The 27,236-nt window shown below is 46.2% G+C and overlaps 2 protein-coding genes across 3 annotated transcripts in view; one reads left to right on the top strand and one right to left on the bottom strand.

The window, feature by feature from the left end:
* Window positions 1-13,635, top strand: part of LOC119958123 (Golgi reassembly-stacking protein 2-like) — a 55,435-nt gene extending 41,800 nt beyond the window's left edge. Inside the window, exons 10-11 of one of the 2 annotated variants that reach the window (XM_038786379.1) lie at window positions 984-1,109; window positions 11,119-13,635. In XM_038786379.1, coding sequence (XP_038642307.1) covers window positions 984-1,109; window positions 11,119-11,330 — 338 coding nt within the window. In that variant the 3' untranslated portion in view covers window positions 11,331-13,635. The remainder of the gene's footprint in view (window positions 1-983; window positions 1,110-11,118) is intronic. The other variant, XM_038786380.1, reaches the window with a different exon arrangement.
* A 6,623-nt stretch (window positions 13,636-20,258) lies between these two features.
* LOC119958195 (rho guanine nucleotide exchange factor 25-like) overlaps window positions 20,259-27,236 on the bottom strand; it is a 126,492-nt gene continuing 119,514 nt past the window's right edge. Inside the window, exons 12-13 of the mRNA XM_038786567.1 lie at window positions 23,017-23,255; window positions 20,259-21,971 (exon numbers count right to left, since the gene is read on the bottom strand). Of these exons, the coding sequence (XP_038642495.1) occupies window positions 21,873-21,971; window positions 23,017-23,255 (338 nt within the window). The 3' untranslated portion in view covers window positions 20,259-21,872. The remainder of the gene's footprint in view (window positions 21,972-23,016; window positions 23,256-27,236) is intronic.

Here is a 27,236-nt window from a genome sequence, read left to right as displayed (position 1 = left end):
GCTATGCAAACTCCCGTCCCATCTCCAACCTCCCTTTCTTCTCCCGTCTGCATGTGCTGTCACCTCAAATCTGTGCCCATCTTCATGTTGTTTTGTAGCACTACCCACACTGATTCTACATCTTGGTTTTCTGGGTTGCAATCTTATCCCACTATTGTCTGTACCTCATCCTTTATCACGGCTACCCAACCGTCTTTTCCATGTTGCCTAATGGCCAAATATCCTGGAATAATTCGTTCCCAACGTCGGCCACGTTGTAATCTCACTTGCAGAAGCTCCCTGCAGATGTTTTGCCAAGGCCACTCCAATCCTGGGCCCTGCAGAAACCGCACATTGCTATTCCTGTGCTGCAATTCGTTTTGTTTCAATCCACTCCGATGCTGCTGCTCCTTGACCACCTGCTAGCCCGGTTCCTGTTGTTCCATAGACAGTGGTGGATGTCTGGCTTTATGACCACTATTGCAAGGTCGAGCTCCAACTTCCAGCTGCCCAGGGCATGAGAACCAGTTGGATAGTTGGATAAGGGACTCTGACCCACTTCATGCTGAGTTTTACAATGAAAACTGTTGCAGACTTGCTGAACCGCCATCCAGCATGAGTCTTCATTCACCTCCCAACGACCATGCAAACGTGCCTAAATTTGTGTAGTTTTTTAAAAAAAAATTATCTTGCTTTTTTTTTACACCCGAGGAAGTAACTCGTTCGTGAACAGGTTTTCCGTAACTTGTTTGAATGGCGACTACCAGGTTATGGTGGTGGTGCCATGGGTTTTTATTCTCCCCCTTCTGTTAGGATATGTGTGGGAGGTTTTGCCAACCGAGGTTGACACTCCAACCAACTGGTAGCATAGTTAAGTGGAGCGAATGGCAGTCGGTTTTGTCACTATTGAATGCGGGTGGTTGTGCAAATGCAGCACTTTTGAGCATTTCTGTCTGGTGGCTGTCTGCATGGTAGTTCCATGCATTGTTTTTTCTTTCTTTTAGGTCTGATAACTGCACCGCCTGTGTTTACCAACCTGCCGAATTTTCCGAACCTAAATGTGGCTTTTCCGAATCTTGCTGTGGGGTCTCTACCAGGATTAGGTGGGAATGCCATGGCCACATCCACAGGTAAATATGTGCTTGTGTAGTCCTGTGAGATTTGTGATGATGGGGCACGGGGGGGGGGGGGGGGGTGGAATATTTTATTTGGGAATAGCTGACAATTTGGTGCGGCACAGTGGTTAGCACTGCTGCCTCGCAGCGCCAGGGTCTGGGTTTGATTCTGGCCTCGGGTCACTATCTGTGTGGAGTTTGCACAATCATAGAATCTCAAATGTGCAGAAGGAGGCCATTCGGCCCATCGGGACTGCACCGACCCTTCGAAAGACCACCTTGCGTATGCCCAATTTCTCAACCTATTACGGCAATTCCACCCAAAAGGGCAATTTATCATGGCCAATCCACCTAACCTGCACATCTTTGGACTGTGGGAAGAAACTGGCGCATCCGGAGGAAACCCACGCAGACACATGAAATGAATTAAAATCGCTTATTGTCACAAGTAGGCTTCAAATGAAGTTACTGTGAAAAGTCCCTAGTCGACACATTCCGGCGTCTGTTCGGGGAGGCTGGTACAGGAATTGAACCGTGCTGCTGGCCTGCCTTGGTCTGCTTTAAAAGCCAGCGATTTAGCCCAGTGTGCTAAACCAGCCCCTGGAGAACGTGCAAACTCCACACAGTCACCCGAGGCTGGAATTGAACCCGGGTCCCTGGCGCTGTGAGGCAGCAGCGTGAGCCACTGTGTCGCCCTTCTCCCTGTGTCTGTCTGGGTCTCCTCCGGGTGCTCTGGTTTCTTCCCACAGTCCAAAGATGTGCAGGTTAGGTGGATTGGCCATGCTAAATTGTCCCTTAGTGTCCAAAGATGTGCAGGTTGGGTGGATTGGCCATGATAAATTGTCCCTTAATGTCCAATGGTTAGGTGGGATTGCGGGGGAGTGGCCCAAGATTGGGTGCTGTTTCAGAGGGTCGGTGCAAACTCATCAGGCAAATGGCCTCCTTCTGCACTGTAAGATTTCTATGATTCTATAAATCCAGCCCAGTCCGAGCAGATCAATTCTTCCTTTTTGTGTGGTAACCCTATATCAAATTTTGAACCGGCCCCTCTGGGTTTTGGGAATGCTGCCTGGTAATTGCGATGCTTAAGAATCAGACTACAAGAAAAAATTAAATCCTGGTTTTCCAAAGCTGTATTTTTTTTTTAATGGAAGCATGTAGTGCACATTTGTTTGATTCCTGTGTATGCAAGCATGGAATGAGCGTGTATGAGTCCGCCATTTTATTGCGCCTAAATAGCTTACTTATCATTTCAACTGAAGTGTGATCAAGCCATTTGCTCCTTCCTTTTTAATTAGATTGACCACTTGTTGAAACTGCATTTTGTGATTTAAAATGTTTCTTGGTCATTGGGTCACTGACGGCGGTAAATAAGAACATAAGAACTAGGAGCAGGAGTAGGCCATCTGGCCCCTCGAGCCTGCTCTGCCATTCAATGAGATCATGGCTGATCTTTTGTGGACTCAGCTCCACTTTCCGGCCCGAACACCATAACCCTTAATCCCTTTATTCTTCAAAAAACTATCTATCTTTACCTTAAAAACATTTAATGAAGGAGCCTCAACTGCTTCACTGGGCAAGGAATTCCATAGATTCACAACCCTTTGGGTGAAGAAGTTCCTCCTAAACTCAGTCCTAAATCTACTTCCCCTTATTTTGAGGCTATGCCCCCAGTTCTACTTTCACCCGTCAGTGGAAACAACCTGCCCGCATCTATCCTATCTATTCCCGTCATAATTTTATATGTTTCTATAAGATCCCCCCCCTCACCCTTCTAAATTCCAACGAGTACAGTCCCAGTCTACTCAACCTCTCCTCGTAATCCAACCCCTTCAGTTCTGGGATTAACCTCGTGAATCTCCTCTGCACCCCCTCCAGTGTCAGTACGTCCTTTCTCCAGTAAGGAGACCATAACTGAACACAATACTCCAGGTGTGGCCTCACTAACACCTTATACAATTGCAGCATAATCTCCCTCGTTTTAAACTCCATCCCTCGAGCAATGAAGGACAAAATTCCATTCGCCTTCTTAATCACCTGCACCTGTAAACCAACTTTCTGTGACTCGTGCACTAGCACACCCAGGTCTCTCTGCACAGCAGCATGCTTTAATATTTTATCATTTAAATAATAATCCCGTTTGCTGTTATTCCTACCAAAATGGATAACCTCACATTTGTCAACATTGTATTCCATCTGCCAGACTCTAGCCCATTCACTTAACCTATCCAAATCCCTCTGCAGACTTCCAGTATCCTCTGCACTTTTCGCTTTACCACTCATCTTGGTGTGATCTGCAAACTTGGACACATTGCCCTTGGTCCCCAACTCCAAATCATCTATGTAAATTGTGAACAATTGTGGGCCCAACACGGATCCCTGAGGGACACCACTAGCTATTGATTGCCAACCAGAGAAACACCCAGTAATCCCCACTCTTTGCTTTCTATTAAATAACCAATCCTCTATCCATGCTACTACATTACCCTTAATGCCATGCATCTTTATCTTATGCAGCAACCTTTTGTGTGGCACCTTGTCAAAGGCTTTCTGGAAATCCAGATATACCACATCCATTGGCTCCCCGTTATCTACTGCACAGATAACGTCCTCAACAAATTCCACTAAATTAGTTAGGCACGACCTGCCCTTTATGAACCCATGCTACGTCTGCCCAATGGGACAATTTCTATCCAGATGCCTCGCTATTTCTTCCTTGATGATAGATTCCAGCATCTTCCCTACTACTGAAGTTAAGCTCACTGGCCTATAATTACCCGCTCTCTGCCTACCTCCTTTTTTAAACAGTGGTGTCACGTTTGCTAATTTCCAATCCACTGGGACCACCCCAGAGTCTAGTGAATTTTGGTAAATTATCACTAGTGCATTTGCAATTTCCCTAGCTATCTCTTTTAGCACTCTGGGATACATTCCATCAGGGCCAGGAGACTTGTCTACCTTTAGCCCCATTAGCTTGCCCATCACTACCTCAGTGAAAACAATCCTCTCAAGGTCATCACCTGTCATAGCCTCCTGTCTATCACTGGCATGTTTTGTGTCTTCCACTGTGAAGACCGACCCAAAAAACCTGTTTAGTTCCTCAGCCATTTCCTCATCTCCCATAATTAAAACTCCCGTCTCATCCTCTAAAGGACCGATATTTACGTTAGCCACTCTTTTTTGTTTTATATACTTGTAGAAACTTTTACTGTCTGTTTTTATATTCTGATCAAGTTTACTCATAATCTATCTTACTCTTCTCTATACCTTTTTTAGTAGCTTTCTGTTGCCCCCTAAAGATTTCCCAGCCCCCTAGCCTCCCACCAATCTTTGCCACTTTGTATGCTTTTTCCTTCAATTTGATACTCTCCCTTATTTCCTTAGATATCCACGGTCGATTTTCCCTCTTTCTACCGTCCTTCCTTTTTGTTGGTATAAACCTTTGCTGAGCAGTGTGAAAAATCGCTTGGAAGGTTTTCCACTGTTTCTCAACTGTTCCACCGTAAAGTCTTAGCTCCCAGTCTACCTTAGCTAGTTCTTCTCTCATCCCATTGTAATCTCCTTTGTTTTAGCACAAAACACTAGTATTTGATTTTACCTTCTCACCCTCCATCTGTATTTTAAATTCCACCATATTGTGATCGCTCCTTCCGAGAGGATCCCTAACTATGAGATCATGAATCAATCCAGTCTCATTACACAGGACAAGATCTAGGACCGCTTGTTCCCTCGTAGGGTCCATTACATACTGTTCTAGGAAACTATCGCGGATACATTCTATAAGCTCCTCCTCCTGGCTGCCTTGACCGACCTGGTTAAACCAATCGACATGTAGATTAAAATCCCCCATGATAACTGCTGTACCATTTCTACATGCATCCGTTATTTCTTTGTTTATTGCCTGCCCCACCATAATTTTACTATTTGGTGGCCTATAGACTACTCCTATCAGTGACTTTTTCCCTTTACTATTCCTGATTTTCACCCAAATGGATTCAACCTTGTCCTCCATAGCACCGATGTCATCCCTTACTATTGCCCGGATGTCATCCTTAAATAACAGAGCTACACCACCTCCCTTACCATCCACTCTGTCCTTCCGAATAGTTTGATACCCTCGGATATTTAACTCCCAGTCGTGACCATCCTTTAACCATGTTTCAGTAATGGCCACTAAATCGTAGTCATTCACGATGATGTTGCATCAGGGCAGGGAGAGAGAGTTAAGTTGCATATTATAACCTGAAAATAAATTATTGATACTCAATGTATTTTTAAGTGGAAGGTAGGCTGAGAGGTGACCTAGCTCGTTAAAATTGTAAAGCAGTGTGGCGTCCACTTCAAAATGTGGGGGGGGGCACCAAAGTGAGAAACCCTGAATAGAAGATCAATCTAATTGGGAATTTGGGAAAATATTCCTTGCCCAGAGAGTGATGAGAATGTGGAACTGAATACTGCAAACAGCAGTTGAAGTGAATAACGCCAATGCATTGGTGAAAGTAGATAAACACATGAAGGAGAAAAGACATGCTTGGTGGGGTCCAGAGATTTACTCGACTAATATCTGCAATGGATGGGTTGTCTGATGAGGAAAGGTTGGACAGGCTAGACTTGTATCTGCTTGGTTGACACGTGTAAGAACCTGAGGGTTATTGTCAGGGTGGATGTGGAGAGGATGTTTCCTCTTGTGGGAGAATCTAGAACTCGGGGGTCACTGTTTAAAAATAAGGCGTCACCCATTTAAGACTGAGATGAGGAGAAATGTTTTCTCAAGAGGGTCGAGAGCCTCTGGAACATTCTTTCTCAAAAGGCCGTGGAAACGGTCATTGAATGTAAGGCCGAGCGTGAGAGATTCTTGATTAACAGGGGGGGTAAAAGGTTATTTTGGGGGGGGGGGGGGGGGGGGAAGAGTGGGAATGTGGGGTTGAGGTTAAAATCCAATCCAGTCAACCATGATCTTGAATGATGGAGCAGGCTCGAGAGGCCGAGTGGCCTGCTCCTAGCTCGTATGAAGTCAGGTGGATGGAGGTGTCTATCGGAATAAACACTTAACACACATGAGTTGGGCTGTTTCTGTGCTGCAAACTCTGTGCAGTTCTCTGTGTGACTGATTTCCAATGTAGATCAGTTTTTCTACTCTTTTTCTCGTCAATTCAGCAACCATTCAAGTCCAAGATCTTTAGCACTGGCAGAATGTAGTCCCATTGTGGACCCGAGTTGATGTGGTAACTGCCCAAAGTCTGAAAGAATGAGCAGAATGTGGTTGCTTAACGTGGTCGATACAGCAATGCTAGTTCTACCACAGAGGCTTACCTCGAAGCTGGGTGAGGACTGCTGATGCTAGATCTGAGCCACTAGTTTATTTGCATTTTGTTCCTCGACTTGTGCTGTCAGCTGAATACACGTTATCATTTCCTTCCTGCTGCCTATAATCCGGTTTCCTCCACTGGCTAAGCACTTTCTCACCAATAGCATTGTTAAAGTCCAAACAGATTATTTGTACCTTCTTTTGAGGAAAACCTTAAATGGGCTCACCGAGTTGATGATATGGAAATCTCTGATGTGAAATGGAGTTTGATTCGCCGGAATGCAGTGACTAATAAGCAAGGTCCCGCAACGCAAGACCAAAGCTGATTTGGCACAATACTGATAATTCCCTCCGAGGGATCACAAAGGGGGCTGCAATGTTACGCTGGTACAGTATCGGGAGATGCGTCTAAGGTTGTGTTTGAGTGGAGTGCCGACGGAGCTTTACTCTGCATCTAACAGTGCTGCACCCAAGGAATTCAATCTCTGGCTTGGGTGCCAAATGCACGGTACTTCTCATCTTTAACTGACCCAGAAACACCCCCTGACCAGAGAACCAAATCTCCCCAAATAACTATCTGGAACCTGAGCTGATACTGACCCAACTCTGCCAGCTCTCTTTGGAAGTGGAGTAGGCGTTCATTCCCCAGCAGAAGATCAGTTGTTGGTCGCCATCAGGCAGTCCAAAGCACATTCATTGTGAAACCAGTAAGTATAAAGTAGATGTGGATGTGTTTAATCATGGTGTCTGCTTTTACAAGTTGGGGCACCTGGATTTGGCTCGTTGACCTGCTGTAGTCACTCACCATCCCGACTTGGAAATATATTGCCCGTTCCTTCACTGTCGCTGGGTCAAAATCCTGGAACTCCCTCCCTATCAGCACTGTGCGTGTACCTACACCACATGGACTGCAGCGGTTCAAGAAGGCCGCTCACCCCCACCTTCTCGGGGGCAATTAGGGATGGGCAATAAATGCTGACTTAGCCAGCAACGCCCACATCTCATGAATGAAAACATTTTTTTTTTTTTAATTCATAAGGCCGTTCCTGAGAGGACACTCAAAAAGTCTCTTGTGCATTGATGCTTGCTATCCATAATTCATTTATTCCACGGTAGATTTTCTGTTTTGTTGAGCTAGTTGTGTCCATTACATTCATCCTAGGATGTTCCGAATGTCAAGGCAAAGTACTGCTAGCTGATTAAAAATGAATATTTTATGCTCTCAGCAGGCGTTACATTATTTGCCTTTTTTTCTCTCGATGCTGATGGACTGTGAGCATGTCTTCTAAATCAGCTGTGAAAGATCGCATGCTGCTGGCTGGAAATGCACCTTTGTGAATAGTGCTTGTCAGTTTGGATTTATGATGCGCTATTTCCTTTCTCGAGGCACTAATCCAGGCATCCTAGAATATAAATCCAGGCACGAGTAGACCATGCAGTCACAGGACTGGTCAAGACTGCCCCGCCATTCAATACGATCATGACTGATCTCTGGCTTCAACCCCACTTTCCTGCCCATTACCCAGAATTCCCAGAAATATCTCTATCTCAGCCTTAAATCTATTCAATAATGGAGCTTCCACAAGTCTCTGGGATAGAGAATTCCAAAGATTCACAACCCTTTGAGTGAAGACATTTATTCTCCGCTGAGTCCAAAATGATTGTCCCCTTATAGAATCCCTACAGTGCAGAAGGAGGTGATTGGGCCCATCGAGTCAGCGCTGACCCTCTGAAAGAGCACTCTACCCAGGCTCAATCCCCTGCCCTATCCCCGTAACCTCATTCAACCTGCACCTCCTTGGATTGTGGGAGGAAACCGGAGCACCCGGAGGAAACCCACGCAGACACTGGGAGAACGTGCAAACAGCACACAAGGCAGTCACCTGAGGCTGGAATTGAACCCAGGTCCCTGGTGCCGTGAGGCAGCAGTGCTAGCCACTGCTGCCCTGTGATTGTGCTCCTTTGTTCCAGATTCCCCAGCCAGGGGAAACAATCTCATTCTTCTAAACTCCAGAGAATATTGACCCAATTTACTCACCCTCGTCAGAGGACAACTTCTTCATCCCAGGGACCAATCCAGTGAATCTTCACTCTACCCCCCCCCACCAAGGCCAGTATATCCTTAAATATGGAGACCCAAACTGCACCCAGTATTCTAGATGTGGTCTCACCAAAACCCTGTCCAATTGTAGCAGGACTTCTTTATTCCTGTCCTCTAATCCCCTTGCAATAATGAAAAATGAAAATCGCTTTATTGTCACGAGTAGGCTTCAATGAAGTTACTGTGAAAAGCCCCTAGTCGCCACATTCCGGCGCCTGTCCGGGGAGGCTGGTACGGGAATCGAACCGTGCTGCTGGCCTGCCTTGGTCTGCTTTAAAAGCCAGCGATTTAGCTGAGTGAGCTAAACCAGCCCCTATAAAGGCCTACGTGTCATTTGCCTTCCTAATTGCTTGTTGCACCTGCATGCTAACTTTGTTCTTGTGTAAGTACGTCCAAGCCCCTTTGAACATCAACATTTACAAGTTTCATATGTTTTAAAAAATATTCTGCTTTTCTATTCTTATAACTAAAGTGAATAATCTCCCCCTACATCTGCCATCTTGTTGTCCACTCACTTGTCTATATCTCTTTGCCGCCTCGATGTCCTCCTTGCAGCTTGCATTCCCACCTAACTTTGCATCATCAGCAAACTTGGATGGAACTGTTCCATCTCCAGTTTTCCTTTCTCTCAATCCTGGAAAATCTGTCTCTGTCTTCCCTGTAACTTCGTCTGAATCTCTCCAAATCGGATTTATGTCCCTGCTACTGCACCAGTGTCATGTTCTTGTTGTCTTTGTTCACAATGTATTGTCCATTGTATTATCCGAGGCCTACAACGAGGTCAAGGTTCATCACCTTTTCTCCAAAGATCTCCGCTCCAATGCTCAACTCTGTAAAATTGCCTTCACTTGCTCAGAGTCTTGTCTATGCAATCGCAGCCAGATCATCTCCAGTAATGATTACCCATTGGATTGCTTTAGTCTTGCTCCTAACATTTCCTTCCTTGACGTGTCCAGTTTTTGATAAGTTCTGTGACTTGCTTGGGGATATTTTTCTGTGTTGAAGGCTGTTGGTCTAGATAGGACACGTGATTGGTGCAGGCTTGAAGGGCCTGTTCCTGTGCTTTACTGTTCTTTAAACCAAAAGAGAAAATGCGGGAATATTTCAGGTGTGGCAGCATCTGTAGGGAGAGAAAAGAGCTAATGTTTCCAGTCCGATGACTTTGTCAAAGCTAACAGACAGAGAAAGTGGGAAATATTTATACTGTGGAGTGAGAATGAAAGATGAGTCATAGCCACAGAAACCCAGGGAAACCAAGGGGAAAGAGTGCTAATGGCAGTCCCCAGAGAGGACAAAAGATATGAAAGGCCAAACAGCAGGGAAACTAACATCAGAGGATGAACTGTAGATGTGGGGGTAGGGGAAGCAAAGAGGAGAAAGGTTAAGGAAAGGTGGATAAGGTTGTGGGTTAAATATATATTAAGAAAGAAAGAAATGGTAAAAGACAGTTAAAATGAAATGGGATGAAAACAAATGGGTCGAGGTGGGGTAGAGTTGATCATCTGAAGTTGTTGAATTCGATGTTCAGGCCAGACGTGCCTAACTGGAAGATGAGATGTTGTTCCTCCAGTTTGAGTTGAGCTTGACTGGAACATTCCAGCAGGCCAAGAACAGACATGTGGGCACGGGAGCAGGGTCTTTTGTTAAAATGGCAAGCACCAGGAAGGTCAGGATCCTGACTGCGCACAGACCGAAGATGCTCAGCAAAGTGATCACCCAGTCTGCGTTTGGTCTCTCCGATATAGAGGAGACCACATTGAGAGCAGCGAATGCCACAGACCAAATTGGAAGAGATGCAAGTGAAACGCTGTTTAACCTGGAATGAGTGTTTTGGGCCTGGAATGTTAAGCATGGGACAGGTGTTGCACCTTCTGCGATTGCATGGGAAGGTGCCATGGGTGATGGACGAAGTACTGGGTATGGTGGAGGAGTGGACTAGATTGTCTTGGAGGGAATGGTCTCTGTGGAATGCTGACAGAGGGAGTGAAGGGAAGATGTGTTTGGTGGTGGCATCACGCTGGAGTTGGTGAAAATGGCGGAGGATTATGCTTTGCATACGGAGGCTGGTGGGATGAAATGTGAAAATGAGGGGGAATCTATCCTTGTTCTGGGAGGGAGTGGAGGGGGCGGGGGTAGTGGCGCGGGAGATGGACCGCACACTGTTGAGGGCCCTGTCCACAACTGTAGGTGGGAAATCACGGTTGAGGAAGAAGGAACACATTTTGAAAGCACCATTTTGGAAAGTGGCATCATAACTTCATTCATTGTTTTGTGTACTTGCCCTTAGGATTCTTTGCAGCACACAGCCAATAGTATCAATTTTTTTATTTGCACTAATTAAAAAGAAACCTAAAAATGCTTAATACAATTCTGTATTAAGACTGCATAAGCACCATCATAGACTAGTTGGACCAAATGGCCTTATTTTTCTCTATTCTATGTAAAGCCTGTGACAGAAGGGTTAATCCCTTGGAATAAATGAAATGGTTTGTTTTATGCTAAAATCGCAGAAGTATTAAGATGTATGTTAGTTGTGGAGAAAACTATCTTCCACTGCTCTCTACAACTTTTGTCGCCTTTGACATTAATTCTGATGTTTACCTCTTCCTTTCCAGGTTCACTCATGTCGACCACCAGTCCAGTCTCGCATCTGGCCTTCCCGAACCTTCCTCCTGCTGACCCCGCCATGACCCCTGTGCTTCCATCCTTCGCCACAGTGCCGCCATTTTGCCCCGGCCCCTCTAAGACATCCGACGGCATGACGGCACCTTTTCACTCTCCGTGGAGTGAAATCTCGGACCCTGCACCGACAGTAGCCCAGGAATAGTCTCCTGCCGGCAGACGAGATAGAAAGTTGTCTTCCGCATTTGTTTTTTGATGAAACTGGCAGCAGGGTATGGTCTACTGAGACCGTGCTAATAACCTACAGAGGGATGCCGACCCCAACACACTACTTCTGCCAAGATTCTAACAGTAGAAACAGTCCTATTTTACTAAAGCAAAAGGCTTCCCAATTTAGCAATATGTATGTAGATGTCAGTCTGACTCTGTAGCAGCATGACAATCATTTAAGAAAAACCATTCCTGATAAACTAACAAAATTCCAAGTTGAAAATAGAACCCTTCCCTGTTCATCTCGCACACATCTGCACAAGACCTATTCATCTTTTCAATACCTAGTGCGCGCACAACCGTTTAACTGTAGCACAGCTCGATCATCTCAGCATGTTACGGTTTCTTTTTTTAAAAAAAAATAAATAAAAGTATTTTGAATAATAGTGTTTTAACATCAATATAGTGACCACTCCAGGATCGTTTGCTGGGACTGAGAGCTAGTTTAAAGTTTGAGACGTAGCAGTTTCCAGAAACATTTTCCAAAGGGAAATCTGTGCATTAGTCCCCACTGTTTTGTCAAATGGAGTAGTTTGTTTTCGCCTGCCTAGTATGGATTCTGTGGCAGTGTGAATGATTCTACAAGACGTTGAAATGCAAGGGTTCTCCTTTTTGTCCCCTCGATATATTAGAGCTCGTGGTCCATAACCTTGAATTGTTGCCCCTGAGGCATTTTAACCAATAGTCTGTGTTTTATCAGTATTCAGCAGCAATTGGCCAGCATTGCAGAATGCCGTTAACCATTTTACTTATCATGGGAATATTCTGTGGGAATGTTCTGTTGAAATACTGCATGTAGTTTGCTTATGATTTAATGTTACTCCGTTTGGAGGCTTATGACCATTACGATCTTGATTTATTTTTCGTTGCCAGTCCTGAGCACTAGGCCTATTTACGTTGAAGATACCAGAGTAAATTGTGGCTCCGAATGACAAGAGGTTTCTTATTTCCCTACTCTTGGATTTTGTTCCCACTAAAATGCCACCCCAAATGTTGAACAATCCATTCTCCGTTAGGTAAGGCGTTGCAAGGTTTATTAATGGTATTTCAACTTTTTTATTTTTTAAACTTTCACTTAAATTCTGTTATTTATCTTGGCTCGCTAATTGGTGCCCAAATCGTGTGATGTTTTGGGGTAATTAAGCTCCCAAAGCATCCCCAACAATGATTTACATTGGTTGCCTGAAAGTTGTATCACAGTGGTGAAAACCAAGTCAACAGTTGCCCATGTTCTCAGCCACCTTCTCTCCTCCACATGCTTCTCGAAGCCACTGTGATGTTGGAGGCTCGTGTCCACAGAGAGCAGAAAGGCAATCCTTCATTTGTGAAAGCGGGAAGAAAATACTTGCCTGTTTGAATTATTAAACTGCCTCTGTCCCAAAACGCTCCCGCTCCCCCCCCCCTCCCCTTCCTCCATTTCTTTCCCCACTGGTCCTCTGCACTTGCAATGATTTCATTGTGCAGTTTTAACGCTACCAAAGTGTTAACACTAACACACTTGCAAGTTGCCTGTCAAAAGCAATAATGCAGGTTTATTGTACCTTGCTGTGAAGTCATAACACTTATGTCCACATTGTTTACTATGGCATATGGTCCACTGCCTTGTATGCAAGTGAATTGTATGCCGTTTAAATATTGAGGGGGGGGGGGGCGTTGCTGATTGGGACTTGCATATAATGGACTCTAGGAGAGTACTGAGGGGGACAATGTGGCTGGTAGAACTGGAATGATTGTCTTCACTCGAGTGATGTAAAGCATGTGTTGAGGACAAGCGCTTTCCTCATCCTTAATTTCGTATAAGAATACTGGACTACCGTTTTTTTTTAAAAAACTGAGCTATACTGTGTTAAAGCCCTTCATGTCATTACTTTTGTAAAATGAGATGTTAGCTGTTCCTAAGCATCCAGGTGTCATTGAGCGCGAGTTGTGTGTTTCTGTATACCCCAACCGTATGCCATTGTGACTGCCAACGACTTGGATGATTCTGGACACTGCACTCTAGTCCAAGTTGCTGATTGCAATAACTTAGTAATATACAGTATAGATTTTCAAAGGCTATTGTATTTTTGGGAGCACTCCGATTGTAGTTCAATAGCATGGAAATTCAATGATTTTATACGTATTAATGTCCTGTAATGTTTGTTTTATAAGAAAGTTTAATGTTTACTGTGAAATTTTACTTTACTGTAATTGTACAGTAATTTGCTTTGGAACCATCAATAAAGATGGCAATTAATGTTTTGTGTTGCTTTGATTTTCTGTAATTAGGTTTTTTTTGGAGTGGTTACTTGCATCCTGAAGTGAACCCAGCTCTTGGCTGATTGGGGTTTTGAATATCTGTTTCACTGTGGGCAAGCAGTGGCATTCTATTAACTAATGAAGTTCTAATCGGAGATCTCAATTTGGGAAAGCATTGGACGTCCAGCCCTCTTCTAAACTTTTAATCCCAATTTCACTGACTCCGTTTAACTCCACAATGTAAATTGGTGAATGCAAGTTGTGAATTCAATTTTAAACTACTTTCTTCGCAAAATGGTCATTGCATCCAGACCGGTTTTAAGGTAATGAGTGAGTGAGTGAGTGACCTCCAGCAATGTTCATTCCTAAAGTTCCTTGAACAAAAAGCTCTTAACTGTTATGTATTTTTGTCCCTTGTCCCTTGTGTGAGAAATTTTTCACAATGTTGTATTGGTAATCATGAAACACTCCCGACGGTTTTGTTTTCTCACTGGCACTGGGGTAAGTGGATAAATTCACCCCCATTCTTCCCATCCTAACTCATTACTGGAAAAGACCAACAATTTCACCAAAGCATCATACAATGCTGATTACCACATACTGTCCACTGATGAGTCAGTGCTCCTCTGTGTTGAGCATCACTTGGAGGAAGCACTGAGGGTGGCAGGGGCACAGAATATGCTCTGGGTGGGGGGACTTCAATGTCCATCACCAAGAGTGGCTCAGTAGTACCACCACAGACCGAGCTGGCCGGGTCCTAAAGGACATCGCTGCTAGACTGGGACTGCAACAGGTGGTGAGGGAACCAACAAGAGGGAAAAACATACTTGACCTCATCCTCACCAACCTGCCTGCTGCAGATGCATCTGTCCATGACAGTATCGGTAGGAGTGACCACCGCACAGTCCTTGTGGAGACAAAGTCCCGTCTTCACATTGAGGATACCCTCCATCGTGTTGTGTGGCACTACCACCGTGCTAAATGGGATAGACTTTGAACAGATCGTGCAACTCCAGACTGGGCATCCATGAGGCGCTGTGGGTCATCAGCAGCAGAATTGTACTCGACCACAATCTGCCACCAAGCCAGGGGATCAACCCTGCTTCATTGAAGAGTGCAGGAGAGCATGTCCACACTCAATCATCAGTAACAGTCCGGTCTCAATCATCAGTTACAGTTAGCTCTCAATCATTAGAACTATCTACAGAGGCAGAAAAACGAAAGAACCTTCAATTATGATGTGCCAGATTATGGGAGTTCCCAGAGGGGGTGAGGAGTGACAGTGTCAGGCACGAGTGAGTCCTACACCCCGCTGCATGCTAAATTGCTCCATAGTGTCCAAAGATGTACAGGTTAGGTGGATTGGCCATGCTAAATTGCTCCTTAGTGTCCAAAGATGTACAGGTTAGGTGGATTGGCCGTGTTAAATTGTCCCTTAGTGTCCAAAGATGTACAGGTTAGGTGGATTGGCCGTGTTAAATTGTCCCTTAGTGTCCAAAGATGTACAGGTTAGGTGGATTGGCCATGTTAAATTGTCCCTTAGTGTCCAAAGATGTGCAGGTTAGGTGGATTGGCCATGCTAAATTGCTCCTTAGTGTCCAAAGATGTACAGGTTAGGTGGATTGGCCATGCTAAATTGTCCCTTAATGTCCAAAGATGTGCAGGTTAGGTGGATTGGCCATGATAAATTGCCCCTTAGTGTCCTTTAGGTTAGATGGGGTTGCGGGATTGGGTCTAGTTAGGGTGCTCTTTCGGAGGGTCGGCGCAGACTCTATGGGCCTAATGGCCTCCTTATGCAGTGTAAGGATTTTATTCTATCTCACGGTACAATTTTGAAGGGAGTTCTCACCTGTGCCCGACCAATATTCAGTTCAGCCAATATCGCAAGTCATATGACCTGATTCTTATCTCAGTCGTGGGAGTTTGCCACGTGTGAATTGGCTGCTGTGTTTGCTATGTGCAACAGTGACCACGCTTACTGAAATACTTAATTGGCTGCAGAGCTCTTTTGGACATCTTGAGGCGATGAAAGATTAAGCAACGCCTATGTTGCAAAACTCTCATTCCTCTTTTCAAATCCCTTCCCATAGTCTTTACCCTCAACCTGTCCACAACCCTCCTGGGATCTCTGAGCTCTTTGAATTCTGGCCTCTCGTAAATTGCTGATTTCATTTATTCCACTATTAGTTGTTCTGTCTTCTGCTGTTCTTGACACTAAGAACTGGCTCAATCTCTCTCTCTTACTTCCCTTACCCTTTTGACCAAGTTTTTGACGATTTGCTCTCTCTCTTACTTCCCTTACCCTTTTGACCAAGTTTTTGACGATTTGCTCTATCTGCTTTATGATGTTAAAGGTGCTAAATGCAATTTGTGATTGTTGATCTAAATGCTGTGTCTTTCTTTCAAATCTTTCATCGTGTTTGAGTAAAATGCTTTTGATTAGGTACCAAGTTGCCTGGTTCTGCTGACGTCTTGCTGAGCGACAAAAGAACAAACTCCCTTTGACGGCCTTTTAGACGGTTTTCCATTTTAATTTGATATGATACACCAGCATTGTACTCCATCTCAACACCTCTTTAAAAGGCAATATTTTATTAAAACATGCATATACAGGAGTATGATCATAGAAAATGCTCAGCGGTAAATGGGCCACATTTTAGCAAAGAGCTCTGTGGAAATGAAATCACAAACTGATAGAAGATACATTGGGAATGGGAATCAAGCAGCCCATTGACAAGATCCCTCTCTTCTTCCCCCCCCCCCCCCCCCCCTTTAAGCTCCTCAGACTTATGCTGGGGGGGGGGGGGTGAGGGAGGGGGTGGGAGGGGTTGTGGATGGAGCGAGGAGTTGATTTGCTGGGTGACTTCCTGTTCCTAATGTTGCTTCATCTTCAATTGAAGTTGATTCAATCTTGCTGCTTTCTCCGGATGAGGTGAAAGCTTCCCTCAATGGTTGAGACGTACTTGTAAACTTATCAATTGCCAATTCTGCTTACAGTTGTAGTAAGTCTAAGGGCCGGGTAGATAGAACTGGGCCTGCATTCATGGGTTGAGAAAAGGATAAATACTGGCAATCGGTAGACATGCCATAATTGGACTTTGAGCGTTCAGTAGGGTCGATATTCTTTTTCCAGATTTAAAAATTCCTTGCATAACTTATCCTTGATCTTTCTCGGGTCACGACCTTTGCTTGGTTATGGTGCCATGCATGATGGCTGCCTTCTGGATGCACTGTTCACCCTTGCCATTAAGCATAGTCAGTGTGTGCCTGTTATTCAGCAGCTGCTGACATTCCAACACCAAATAATGACCTGTATCGGGAACACAGACTGACCTTTCACAGTAGCAGAGAGGCACTGAGGCCAATTGTAGAGGTCCAGCTGCCACCACAACTGAAACCAGTCGAATGAGCAAGGGATGGAACTTGGGGCCGTTGTGTTCTGCATATCTCAGCTCAGCACAGTTACCTTATTTTAAAAAAATGTTCTTGACACCCAAGTTTAGGGGGTGACGTTACAAGGACAGATTTCACAAATGTGGCATGCATTTCCATCAGGGGGTGATGCCATTCAGTTGTTCCAAATGATAAGGTGTTACAAATGATAAATAGATTGAACGGAATTGATACAGATAAGCTGTTTCTTCAGGTGCAGAGCTACAGAATCTGTAATATTGGCATTAGGCCATTTTAGGCGTGATGTTAGGAAGTGATTTTTCCTTCAAAGGGTGGGGAAATCTGGAGGTTTCACCTCCAAAAGACTGGATTCTGGGAGATAATTGGAGCTTTCAACACCAAGGTTGCTACATTTTTGTTGGGTAAGAGTACTGAGGGTTATGGGTAAAGGACCTGAATTAGAGCTGCTCCACCATTCAACATGATCATGGTTGAACATCAACTATATGGTGGTTAGCATAAATGCTTCACAGCTCCAGGGTCCCAGGTTCGATTCCCGGCTGGGTCACTGTCTGTGTGGAGTCTGCACGTCCTCCCCGTGTGTGCGTGGGTTTCCTCCGGGTGCTTCGGTTTCTTCCCACAGTCCAAAGATGTGCGGGTTAGGTGGATTGGCCATGCTAAATTGCCCTTCGTGTCCTAAAAAGTAAGGTTATTGGGGGGGGGGGGGGGGGGGGGGGGGGTTGTTGGGTTGCGGGTATAGGGTGGATACATGGGTTTGAGTAGGGTGATCATTGCTCTGCACAGCATCGAGGGCCAAAGGGCCTGTTCTGTGCTGTACTGTTCTATGTTCTATACTGTCCCGTCAAGCCGCCCTATGAAGACCAGGCACAGATTGGCCATGATCAAAGAAAGTGACAGAGCAGGCCTGAGGGGCTGAACGGCCTCCTTCTGTTCCTATGCAAAGTAGTACTACTTCCACAAAGTAATGAAAGACTACATTTCAATAATGTCCCGTGCTTTCTAAATCATATCAAAATCGGAATATTTTTGCACATCTGCAAGTGATTTCATCGCTACTTGTGTTGCAGCTTAAAGGTCAAACTGTCATGTTAATTGCTTGAGGGTGAAAGGTCAAACAGGGGCACATTGGAAGCTCTATTCCACCACTTTACATGCCTATGAATTCAGGGGTGTTGTGAGGGAGTTTCTTTGCACTGATTAAAAGTGTTTAATCCTGGAAAGTTTTTTTAAATTCATTTACGCGATGTGGGCGTCGCTGGCTATTCCACCATTTATTGCCCATCCCTAGTTGCCCTTCAGAAGGTGGGGGTGAGCTGCCGCCTTGAACTGCTGCAGTCCCTGAGGTGTAGGTACACCCACTGTGCTGTTAGGGAGGGAGTTCCAGGACGTTGCCCCAGCGACAGTGAAGGAACGGCCGATATATTTCCAAGTCGGGGTGGTGAGTGACTTGGAGGGGAACCTCCAGGTGGTGGGGTTGCCAGGTATCTGCTGCCCTTGTCCTTCTAGATGGTAGAAGTTGTTGGTTTGGAAGGTGTTGTCTAAGGAACCTTGGTGAGTTCCTGCGGTGCATCTTGTAGATGGCACACACGGCTGCCACTGTGAGTCGGTGGTGGAGGGAGTGAATGTTTGTGGATGGGGTGCCAATCAAGCGGGGCTGCTTTGTCCTGGATGGTGTTGAGCATCTTGAGTGTTGTTGGAGCTGCGCTCATCCAGGCAGGTGGAGAGTCTCCCATCACACTCCTGACTTGTGCCTTGTAGATGGTGGACAGGCTTTGGGGGGTCAGGAGGTGAGTTACTCTCCGCAGGATTCCCAGCCTCTGACCTGCCCTGGTAGCCACAGTATTAATGTGGCTGGGTCCAGTTCAGTTTCTGATCAATGGTAACCCCCAGGATGTTGATTGGGGCAAAATGGCAAGGCAGACGTGGAAGGATCGGTATTGCTTTATTTTTGCACCAACTGGTGGAATTCTTCTCACTAAGCACTACTCAAAGACAGTATGCTCCTGACGAATGAAAGAAAATGATACAATGTCCCATGTGGTTCAGTAGTTTTTTTTTGTCATAATTCCAATTAAGTTGCAACTCCACGCCTGTTCTTTTGAACAAAAAGTTGCACTTTGTGGTTCCCCCAGTGAGGGCTTAAGTGGGTCGGCGCAGACTCAATTCTCTGATTTTACGATTCTCACTGTCCCAGTTCACATGCAAAGAACAAATATTTGAGTCCAACAGCAGAGCCCTTTCCACAGCTGTGGAACGACAAGCACCCTGGTCCAAAGCAACATTCTCAGAAGAGGACATCAGCACTAAATTCAGTGGGAACATAAATTGCAGGTTTTAGTCTCCTGTCTCCAACACCTACTGATGTAACAGCAATGCCTTTTGAGGCACCTGAGGCTCTTTCAAAAAGGGCAAGCAATCTTGTGGCTTACTCCCAAACAGTAACAAATAAAAATTATAAATTGCACACATTCCATACATAACAGATACTTGCAGAAGATACCAGGCAGTAAAGCATCCTGGTCTCAGATGCCAACAGTAAACTGGTCACATCTGAATCCTTTGACCAAGTGTGTAGCTCGCTTATTATATTACATATAAAACACCCTCAGTCCCAGTCATGGGACTTCAACTTGAAGAAGGGAAGAGCTACATCTCCAACCCCTATTGACTGCAGGATCACGGTTTAGGACGTAGGCGAGATGGGACCCAGCGGTTAAAACAGGAACATCAAATAGTGGAGGCAATTGTACCAATTTCAGATTTGGACAGTAGAGTATATTCCTACTGAGCATCTAAACGTTAAATCGAAGGTCCTGACAATGCTCAAGGTAGTTTCCAAACCATTTGCTTCTTGTAACGAATGCTATCATCTTCAGTGAAGAGAAGGCGGGCTCTCATTTGCCCCACCTTGGCTCAGATGGTTATTTAAGGGGCAGCACGGTAGCATTGTGGATAACACAATGGCTTCACAGCTCCAGGGTCCCAGGTTCGATTCCCGGCGTGGGTCACTGTCTGTGCGGAGTCTGCACATCCTCCCCGTGTCTGCGTGGGTTTCCTCCGGGTGCTCCGGTTTCCTCCCACAGTCCAAAGATGTGCAGGTTAGGTGGATTGGCCATGCTAAATTGTCCCTTAGTGTCCAAAGATGTGCAGGTTAGGTGGCTTGGCCATGATAAATTGCCCTTAGTGTCCAAAATTGCCCTTAGTGTTGGGTGGGGTTACTGGGTTAATGGGATAGGGGGAGGTGTTGACCTTGGGTATGGTGCTCTTTCCAAGAGCTGGCGCAGACTCGATGGGCTGAATGGCCTCCTACTGCACTGTAAATTCTATGATAATTTTGTTTCCTTGGCGAATAATGAAAACGCAGCACTGTGGCATGCCTGTTTGATGGCGCAGTGCAGAGTAGTAGAGGGGCTTGAAAGTTACTAATAGGCCGTTCTCCCGACAGCTAGTGCAAGGTGGCGGGCTAGAGGCTCACCACGGAGTGACGGGAAAAGGGAGGGCAAATGCAAACTTCCACAGCAAACAAAAGTCTTCAGAACCGAAAAAGAAGGTGCAGCGAGATGAGAAATGTTGACAAATACTGACCAGGGAGGACTTAAAATGGAGAATGGCCTCTTGTATACAAAGCTCAGACCACAAAGCGAGTCGATTGGAATTTAAGCAACATTGATAAAGACAAGTCAATCATTGCCGCACAGGAAAATTGCCGGATTTTGGCTGCATGTTTTCCCTGGAAATTTGGATATATCCCATTTCAGGCAGCTACTTAATCACTTTCCCGCTAAAGATTTGACATGCTTCCTCGATGTCACGCTTGGCTCTTTTACCAACCGTATCTTTGGCACCATTTTTCGCATCCCAGTTACTCCAAACTGTCGTTATTTTAAAAAGCTGAGCGTGTGTCATTTTGGGGGAAAGATTTCTGCTTCTTTTGCCTTTATGGCTTTACACTCGGCTTATCGAGAGCTCAGACACCAACCCCAAAAGTCAAAAGCATTGTGCAATCTGCAAAAAATATTGAAATGGACACAAGTCTGACCGACAACGTGATCTCACTACTGCAGACTGATGAAGCAAGGATAGTGTGGATCTTTTGCCTTCAGGTGTTTCAATGGCAGATGCAGAACTGCAGTGCGAGCACCCGTCAGCTGAGAGTAAAAAAAGTGGCGAACGCAGTTTAATTTGGTGGTTTAAGCACAGGGAGATAAACAGGAGGCACTTTCAAGCGCTAAAGTTGCTTTTCAGTGTCTTAACAATTGTCCTCAAGTGGACTTTTTTGAAAGTAATGGGTCATGCCAAGTTCTTCGTCATCAGGGTGATGCACTTCAGCGTGGGAGAAATGCAGGTGAGTTTGTCCTTCCACTGAATTGAAATCCCCCAGCAGAATGTGGCTGAATCCTATTTAGAAATCTCCGAAAGATGGCTTTACCTTTGCAGAAGAACCCGCTCAATTGGTAAAACAGCTGGTCTTATTGGGGTGCGGTATTCCGCAAAGTGGCACTCGAATCCATTTGGAACTGCTGAGCAGTCATGACCCAGAAGCCAATCAGAAAACTTGCGCCCAGATAACATGAACAATATGAAAACCCATGACAGAACAATGCCTTTGACCTTCCATGACTCTGAGCCTGTTAAGTATTGTTCTCCGGAGCACATCCTTGGACAGGCCAGTTGGTGCAGACTGCCAATGCTCGCCAAACCTTAACCGACTTGTTCTGAAAATTAGTTCATGAACTAAGAACTAACAATATGGAGCTGACCCACAGTGTGTATGCTCCTGGACCTAAGTTCCTTTAAGCAAAGAAAAAAAATCAAAGCAGCTATTTTACTGGTTGCTCTCGTCCAGATTGTCTTGGCTCTTATGTTTGTCCACTGATTTGTGACCATGGGCTCCGATCTTTGTTGAATTCCCACCTCTGGTGTTCTGTTCAAAGGAATGGAGACAAAGTTAGTCAGGATCTCCGAGAAACTCAATCACCATTTCCTTCCAAATAACTCTCCAGCTCCACTGCTGTCTGTGGGAAGGGTCACCCCATGAGGAAAGATTGGGCAGTTTGGGCCTGTACCCATTGGGGTTTAGAAGAATGAGAGGTGATCTCATTGATTTATCAGGGTGGATGTGGAGAGGATGTTTCCCCGTGTGGGGGAGTGGAGAATCAGGAGACACAGTTGGAAAATAAGGGGGTCTCCCATGTAATACGGAGATGAGGAGGAATTCCTTCCCTCAGAGGTTTGTGTATGTTTGGAACTCTCTTCCCAGACAGCAATGGAGGTGGGGGGTCATTGAATATTTTTAAGGCAGATGTAGATATATTCTTGATTTTGTGCTGCCTGGCTACCTTCCCCTTGGGGGCACAGCAATGCAGCCTGATCCCACAATCACAGAATCCCGACAGTGCAAAAGGAGGCCATTCGGCCCATTGGGTCTGCACCAGCCCTGGGAAAGAGCACCCTACTCAAGCTGATGTCTCCACCCCCATAACCCAGTGACCCCGGCTAACCCTTTTGAACACTGAGGTGCAATTTAGCATGCCGCCTACAATCCTCTCCCATCCACAGCCGACAATGCGAAGCCTTGGTGGAACTTGCTGCCGAGTAATCAGGAACAGAAACCTGCTATAGAATCAAAAGATAGGCCTGGCGAGGCGTAAATGGGAAAAGCAGAACTATCACCAACATCCGCAGCCCAATGCATTTGCCCCGTTGATGTCACCTGATTCCAATATGGCTTCCTTTTTCCTCAACCAACGGTTCCCCCACCCCCACCGCGGTCGACAGTGTCCATCCGTTTCCCCACATTTTCTGCTTTTATTGTTGTAGGGCTCCAAATGAAGCTTCGGCTGAGATCTGCTTATCTCGGCACTCGATCAGGGTTTGAACCAGGGGCCTATTTTGTAACCGAGTTCGAAAGTTGTCGCGAGTTCTGGGCTAGACCCTTCACAAGGAGCCCTTTCGAAGCCAGTGCTTACCTTCCCCGGGCGCTGATTTGTTTCCAGGGTGGCAGTGCCAGTCCTGCAGGGGGGCAGAAACAGCGTTGGCAGTGATGTGTTGTAGGCCTTCATGGAGGGAAACTGGTTCCTGTCCATGGACGCGGAAGAATGGGGCCTCATTCCAGCTGAGATGGACAGCGCTGTCCGAGCATCACGGGGTCTTCCCAAGCTGTTCGATTTGTTTTCCCTCCGCTGATATTCAATCGGAGATTGCAGAGCTGCAAAAATGGAATGAAAGGTTGGTAACAAAAACATCTTGGATCCAAACAGCACATTTAGCATAGTATCCCCCCACCCCTGCCCCCTTCCCCCCCGGGGCACTTCAGGGGTGCATAATTGGACTAGATTTGAGTAGATTGGGCCTGTACTCATTGGAGTTTAGAAGAATGATAGGCGACCTTATTAAGACATATCGGATTCTCAGGGGGTTTGATGCTGAGAGGCTGTTACCCCTTGTGCGAGAGTCTGGGACCCGAGGGCAGAATCTCAGAGTGAGGGGTCGCCCATTTCAGACAGAGAGGAGGAGGAATTTCTCCTCTCTGAGGGCAGTGAATCTGTGGAATTCTTTACCGCAGAGAGCTGTAGAGGCTGGGCCGTTAATATGTTCACGGCTGAGATTTTTAATCAGTGAGGGAATCGAGGGTTCTGGGGATAAGAGGGAGGGAATCGAGGGTTCTGGGGATAAGTGAGGGAATCGAGGGTTATGGGGATAAGAGTGAGGGAATCGAGGGTTATGGGGATAAGAGTGAGGGGATCGAGGGTTATGGGGATAAGAGTGAGGGAATCGAGGGTTATGGGGATAAGAGTGAGGGAATCGAGGGTTATGGGGATAAGAGTGAGGGGATCGAGGGTTATGGGGATAAGAGTGAGGGGATCGAGGATTATGGGGATAAGAGTGAGGGAATCGAGGGTTATGGGGATAAGAGTGAGGGAATCGAAGGTTATGGGGATAAGAGTGAGGGAATCGAGGGTTATGGGGGTAAGAGTGAGGGAATCGAGGGTTATGGGGATAAGAGTGAGGGGATCGAGGGTTATGGGGATAAGAGTGAGGGAATCGAGGGTTATTGGGATGAGTGAGGGAATCGAGAGTTATGGGGATAAGAGTGAGGGAATCGAGGGTTATGGGGATAAGAGTGAGGGAATCGAGGGTTATGGGAATAAGAGTGAGGGAATCGAGGGTTATGGGGTAAGAGTGAGGGAATCGAGGGTTATGGGGATAAGAGTGAGGGGATCGAGGGTTATGGGGATAAGAGTGAGGGAATCGAGGGTTATGGGGATAAGAGTGAGGGAATCGAGGGTTATGGGGATAAGAGTGAGGGAATCGAGGGTTATGGGGATAAGAGTGAGGGGATCGAGGGTTATGGGGATAAGAGCGAGGGAATCGAGGGTTATGGGGATAAGAGTGAGGGAATCGAGGGTTATGGGGGTAAGAGTGAGGGAATCGAGGGTTATGGGGATAAGAGTGGGGGGATCGAGGGTTATGGGGATAAGAGTGAGGGAATCGAGGGTTATTGGGATAAGAGTGAGGGAATCGAGGGTTATGGGGATAAGAGTGAGGGAATCGAGGGTTATGGGGATAAGAGTGAAGGAATCGAGGGTTATGGGGATAAGAGTGAGGGAATCGAGGGTTATGGGGATAAGAGTGAGGGAATCGAGGGTTATGGGGATAAGAGTGAGGGAATCGAGGGTTATGGGGATAAGAGTGAGGGAATCGAGGGTTATGGGGATAAGAGTGAGGGAATCGAGGGTTATGGGGATAAGTGTGAGGGAATCGAGGGTTATGGGGATCAGAGTGAGGGAATCGAGGGATATGGGGAGAAGGCGGGAAACTGTTGAGGATTATATCAGATCAGTCATAATCTCATTGGATTGGCAGATAAATGTTCCAGGATTTAGATGTTTCAGGTGGGATAGAGGGGGATATAAAAGGGGTGGCGGAGTTGCGCTACTGGTTAGGGAGAATATCACAGCTGTACTACGGGAGGACACCTCAGAGAGCAGCGAGGCTATATGGGTAGAGGTCAGGAATAAGAAGGGTGCAGTCACAATGTTGGGGGTTCACTACAGGCCTCCCAACAGCCAGCCGGAGATAGAGGAGCAGATAGGTAGACAGATTTTGGAAAGGAGTAAAAACAACAGGGTTGTTGTGATGGGAGACTTCAACTTCCCCAATATTGACTGGGACTCACTTAGTGCTCGGGGCTTAGACGGGGACGAGTTTGTAAGGAGCATCCAGTAGGGCTTCTTAAAACAATATGTAGACAGTCAAACTAGTGAAGGGGCTGTACTGGAACTGGTATTGGGGAATGGGCCCAGCCAGGTGGTAGAAGTTTCAGTAGGGGAGCATTTCGGGAACAGTGACCACAATTCAGTAAGTTGTAAAGTGCTGGTGGACAAGGATGAGAGTGGTCCTAGGGTGAATGTGCTAAATTGGGGGAAGGCTAATTATAACAATATTAGGCAGGAACAGAAGAACCTAGATTGGGGGCAGATGGTTGAGGGTAAATCAACATCTGACATGTGGGAGGCTTTCAAGTGTCAGTTGAAAGGAATTCAGGACTGGCATGTTCCTGTGCGGAAGAAGGATAAATACGGCAAATTTCGGGAACTTTGGATAACGAGAGGTATTGTAGGCCTCGTCAAAAAGAAAAAGGAGGCATTTGACAGGGCTAGAAGGCTGGGAACAGACAAAGCCTGTGTGGAATATAAGGAAAGTAGGAAGGAACTTAAGCAAGGAGTCAGGAGGGCTAAAAGGGGTCACGAAAAGTCATTGGCACATAGGGTTAAGGAAAATCCCAAGGCTTTTTACGGGTACATAAAAAGCAAGAGGGTAGTCAGGGAAAGGGTTGGCCCACTGAAGGATAGGCAAGGGAATCTATGTGTGGAGCCAGAGGAAATGGGCGAGGTACTAAATGAATACGTTGCATCAGTATTCACCAAAGAGAAGGAATTGGCAGATGTTGAGTCTGGAGAAGGGTGTGTAGATAGCCTGGGTCACATTGAGATCCAAAAAGACGAGGTGTTGGGCGTCTTGAAAAAAATTAAGGTGGATAAGTCCCCAGGGGGACTTATCAAACTAAGCTAGAGTCACAGACAGACTCTCGGCGGTTGTGGCAAGGACTAAGCAACATAACGGGCTACAAAGCGAAGCCGAGCAGTATCTCTGGCAGCAGTGCACCCCTCCCCGATGAACTTAACGCATTCTATGCTCGGTTTGAGCAGGTAACCAACAACCCGCTATCGAGTGCCCCAGCAACCCATAATTCACCCATACCCACCATCACAGTTTCCGAAGTCAGATCGGCCTTCCTGAAAGTGAACCCACGGAAGGCGATGGGCCCGGACGGGATCCCTGGTCGTGCACTCAGAACCTGCGCGGACCAGCTGGCAGAGGTTTTCACAGACATCTTTAACCTATCCCTACTCCACTCCGAGGTCCCCACCTGCTTCAAGAAGACCACCATCATACCGGTACCAAAGAAGAACCAGGCAACGTGCCTCAATGACTACCGCCCGGTGGCCCTGACGTCAGTTGTAATGAAGTGCTTCGAGAGGCTGATCATGAAGCGCATCACCTCCATACTCCCGGAACGCCTTGACCCACTTCAATTCGCATACCGTCGCAACCGGTCCACATCAGACGCCATTTCCCTGGCCCTACACTCATCCCTAGAGCATCTCGAAAACAAGGACTCCTACATCAGACTCTTATTTATTGACTACAGCTCCGCCTTCAACACCATAATCCCAGCCAAGCTCATATCAAAGCTCCAAAACCTAGGACTTGGCTCTCCACTCTGCAACTGGATCCTTGACTTTCTGACCAACAGACCACAGTCAGTAAGAATAAACACCAACACCTCCTCCACAATAGTCCTCAACACCGGTGCCCCGCAAGGCTGCGTACTTAGCCCCCTACTCTACTTCCTGTACACACACGACTGCGTGGCAAAACTTGGTTCCAACTCCATCTACAAGTTTGCTGACGATACGACCATAGTGGGCCGGATCTCGAACAACGACGAGTCTGAATACAGGAGGGAGATAGAGAACTTAGTGGAGTGGTGCAATGACAACAATCTCTCCCTTAATGCCAGCAAAACTAAAGAGCTGGTCATCGACTTCAGGAAGCATAGTACTGTACACACCCCTGTCAGCATCAACGGAGCCGAGGTAGAGATGGTGAGCAGTTTTAAATT

This window comes from Scyliorhinus canicula, chromosome 28 (genome assembly GCF_902713615.1).
Source record: "Scyliorhinus canicula chromosome 28, sScyCan1.1, whole genome shotgun sequence".
NCBI classification, from domain to species: domain Eukaryota; kingdom Metazoa; phylum Chordata; class Chondrichthyes; order Carcharhiniformes; family Scyliorhinidae; genus Scyliorhinus; species Scyliorhinus canicula.
Note: the sequence above shows the minus strand (reverse complement) of the source record. Positions and strands in the feature narration are given on the sequence as shown.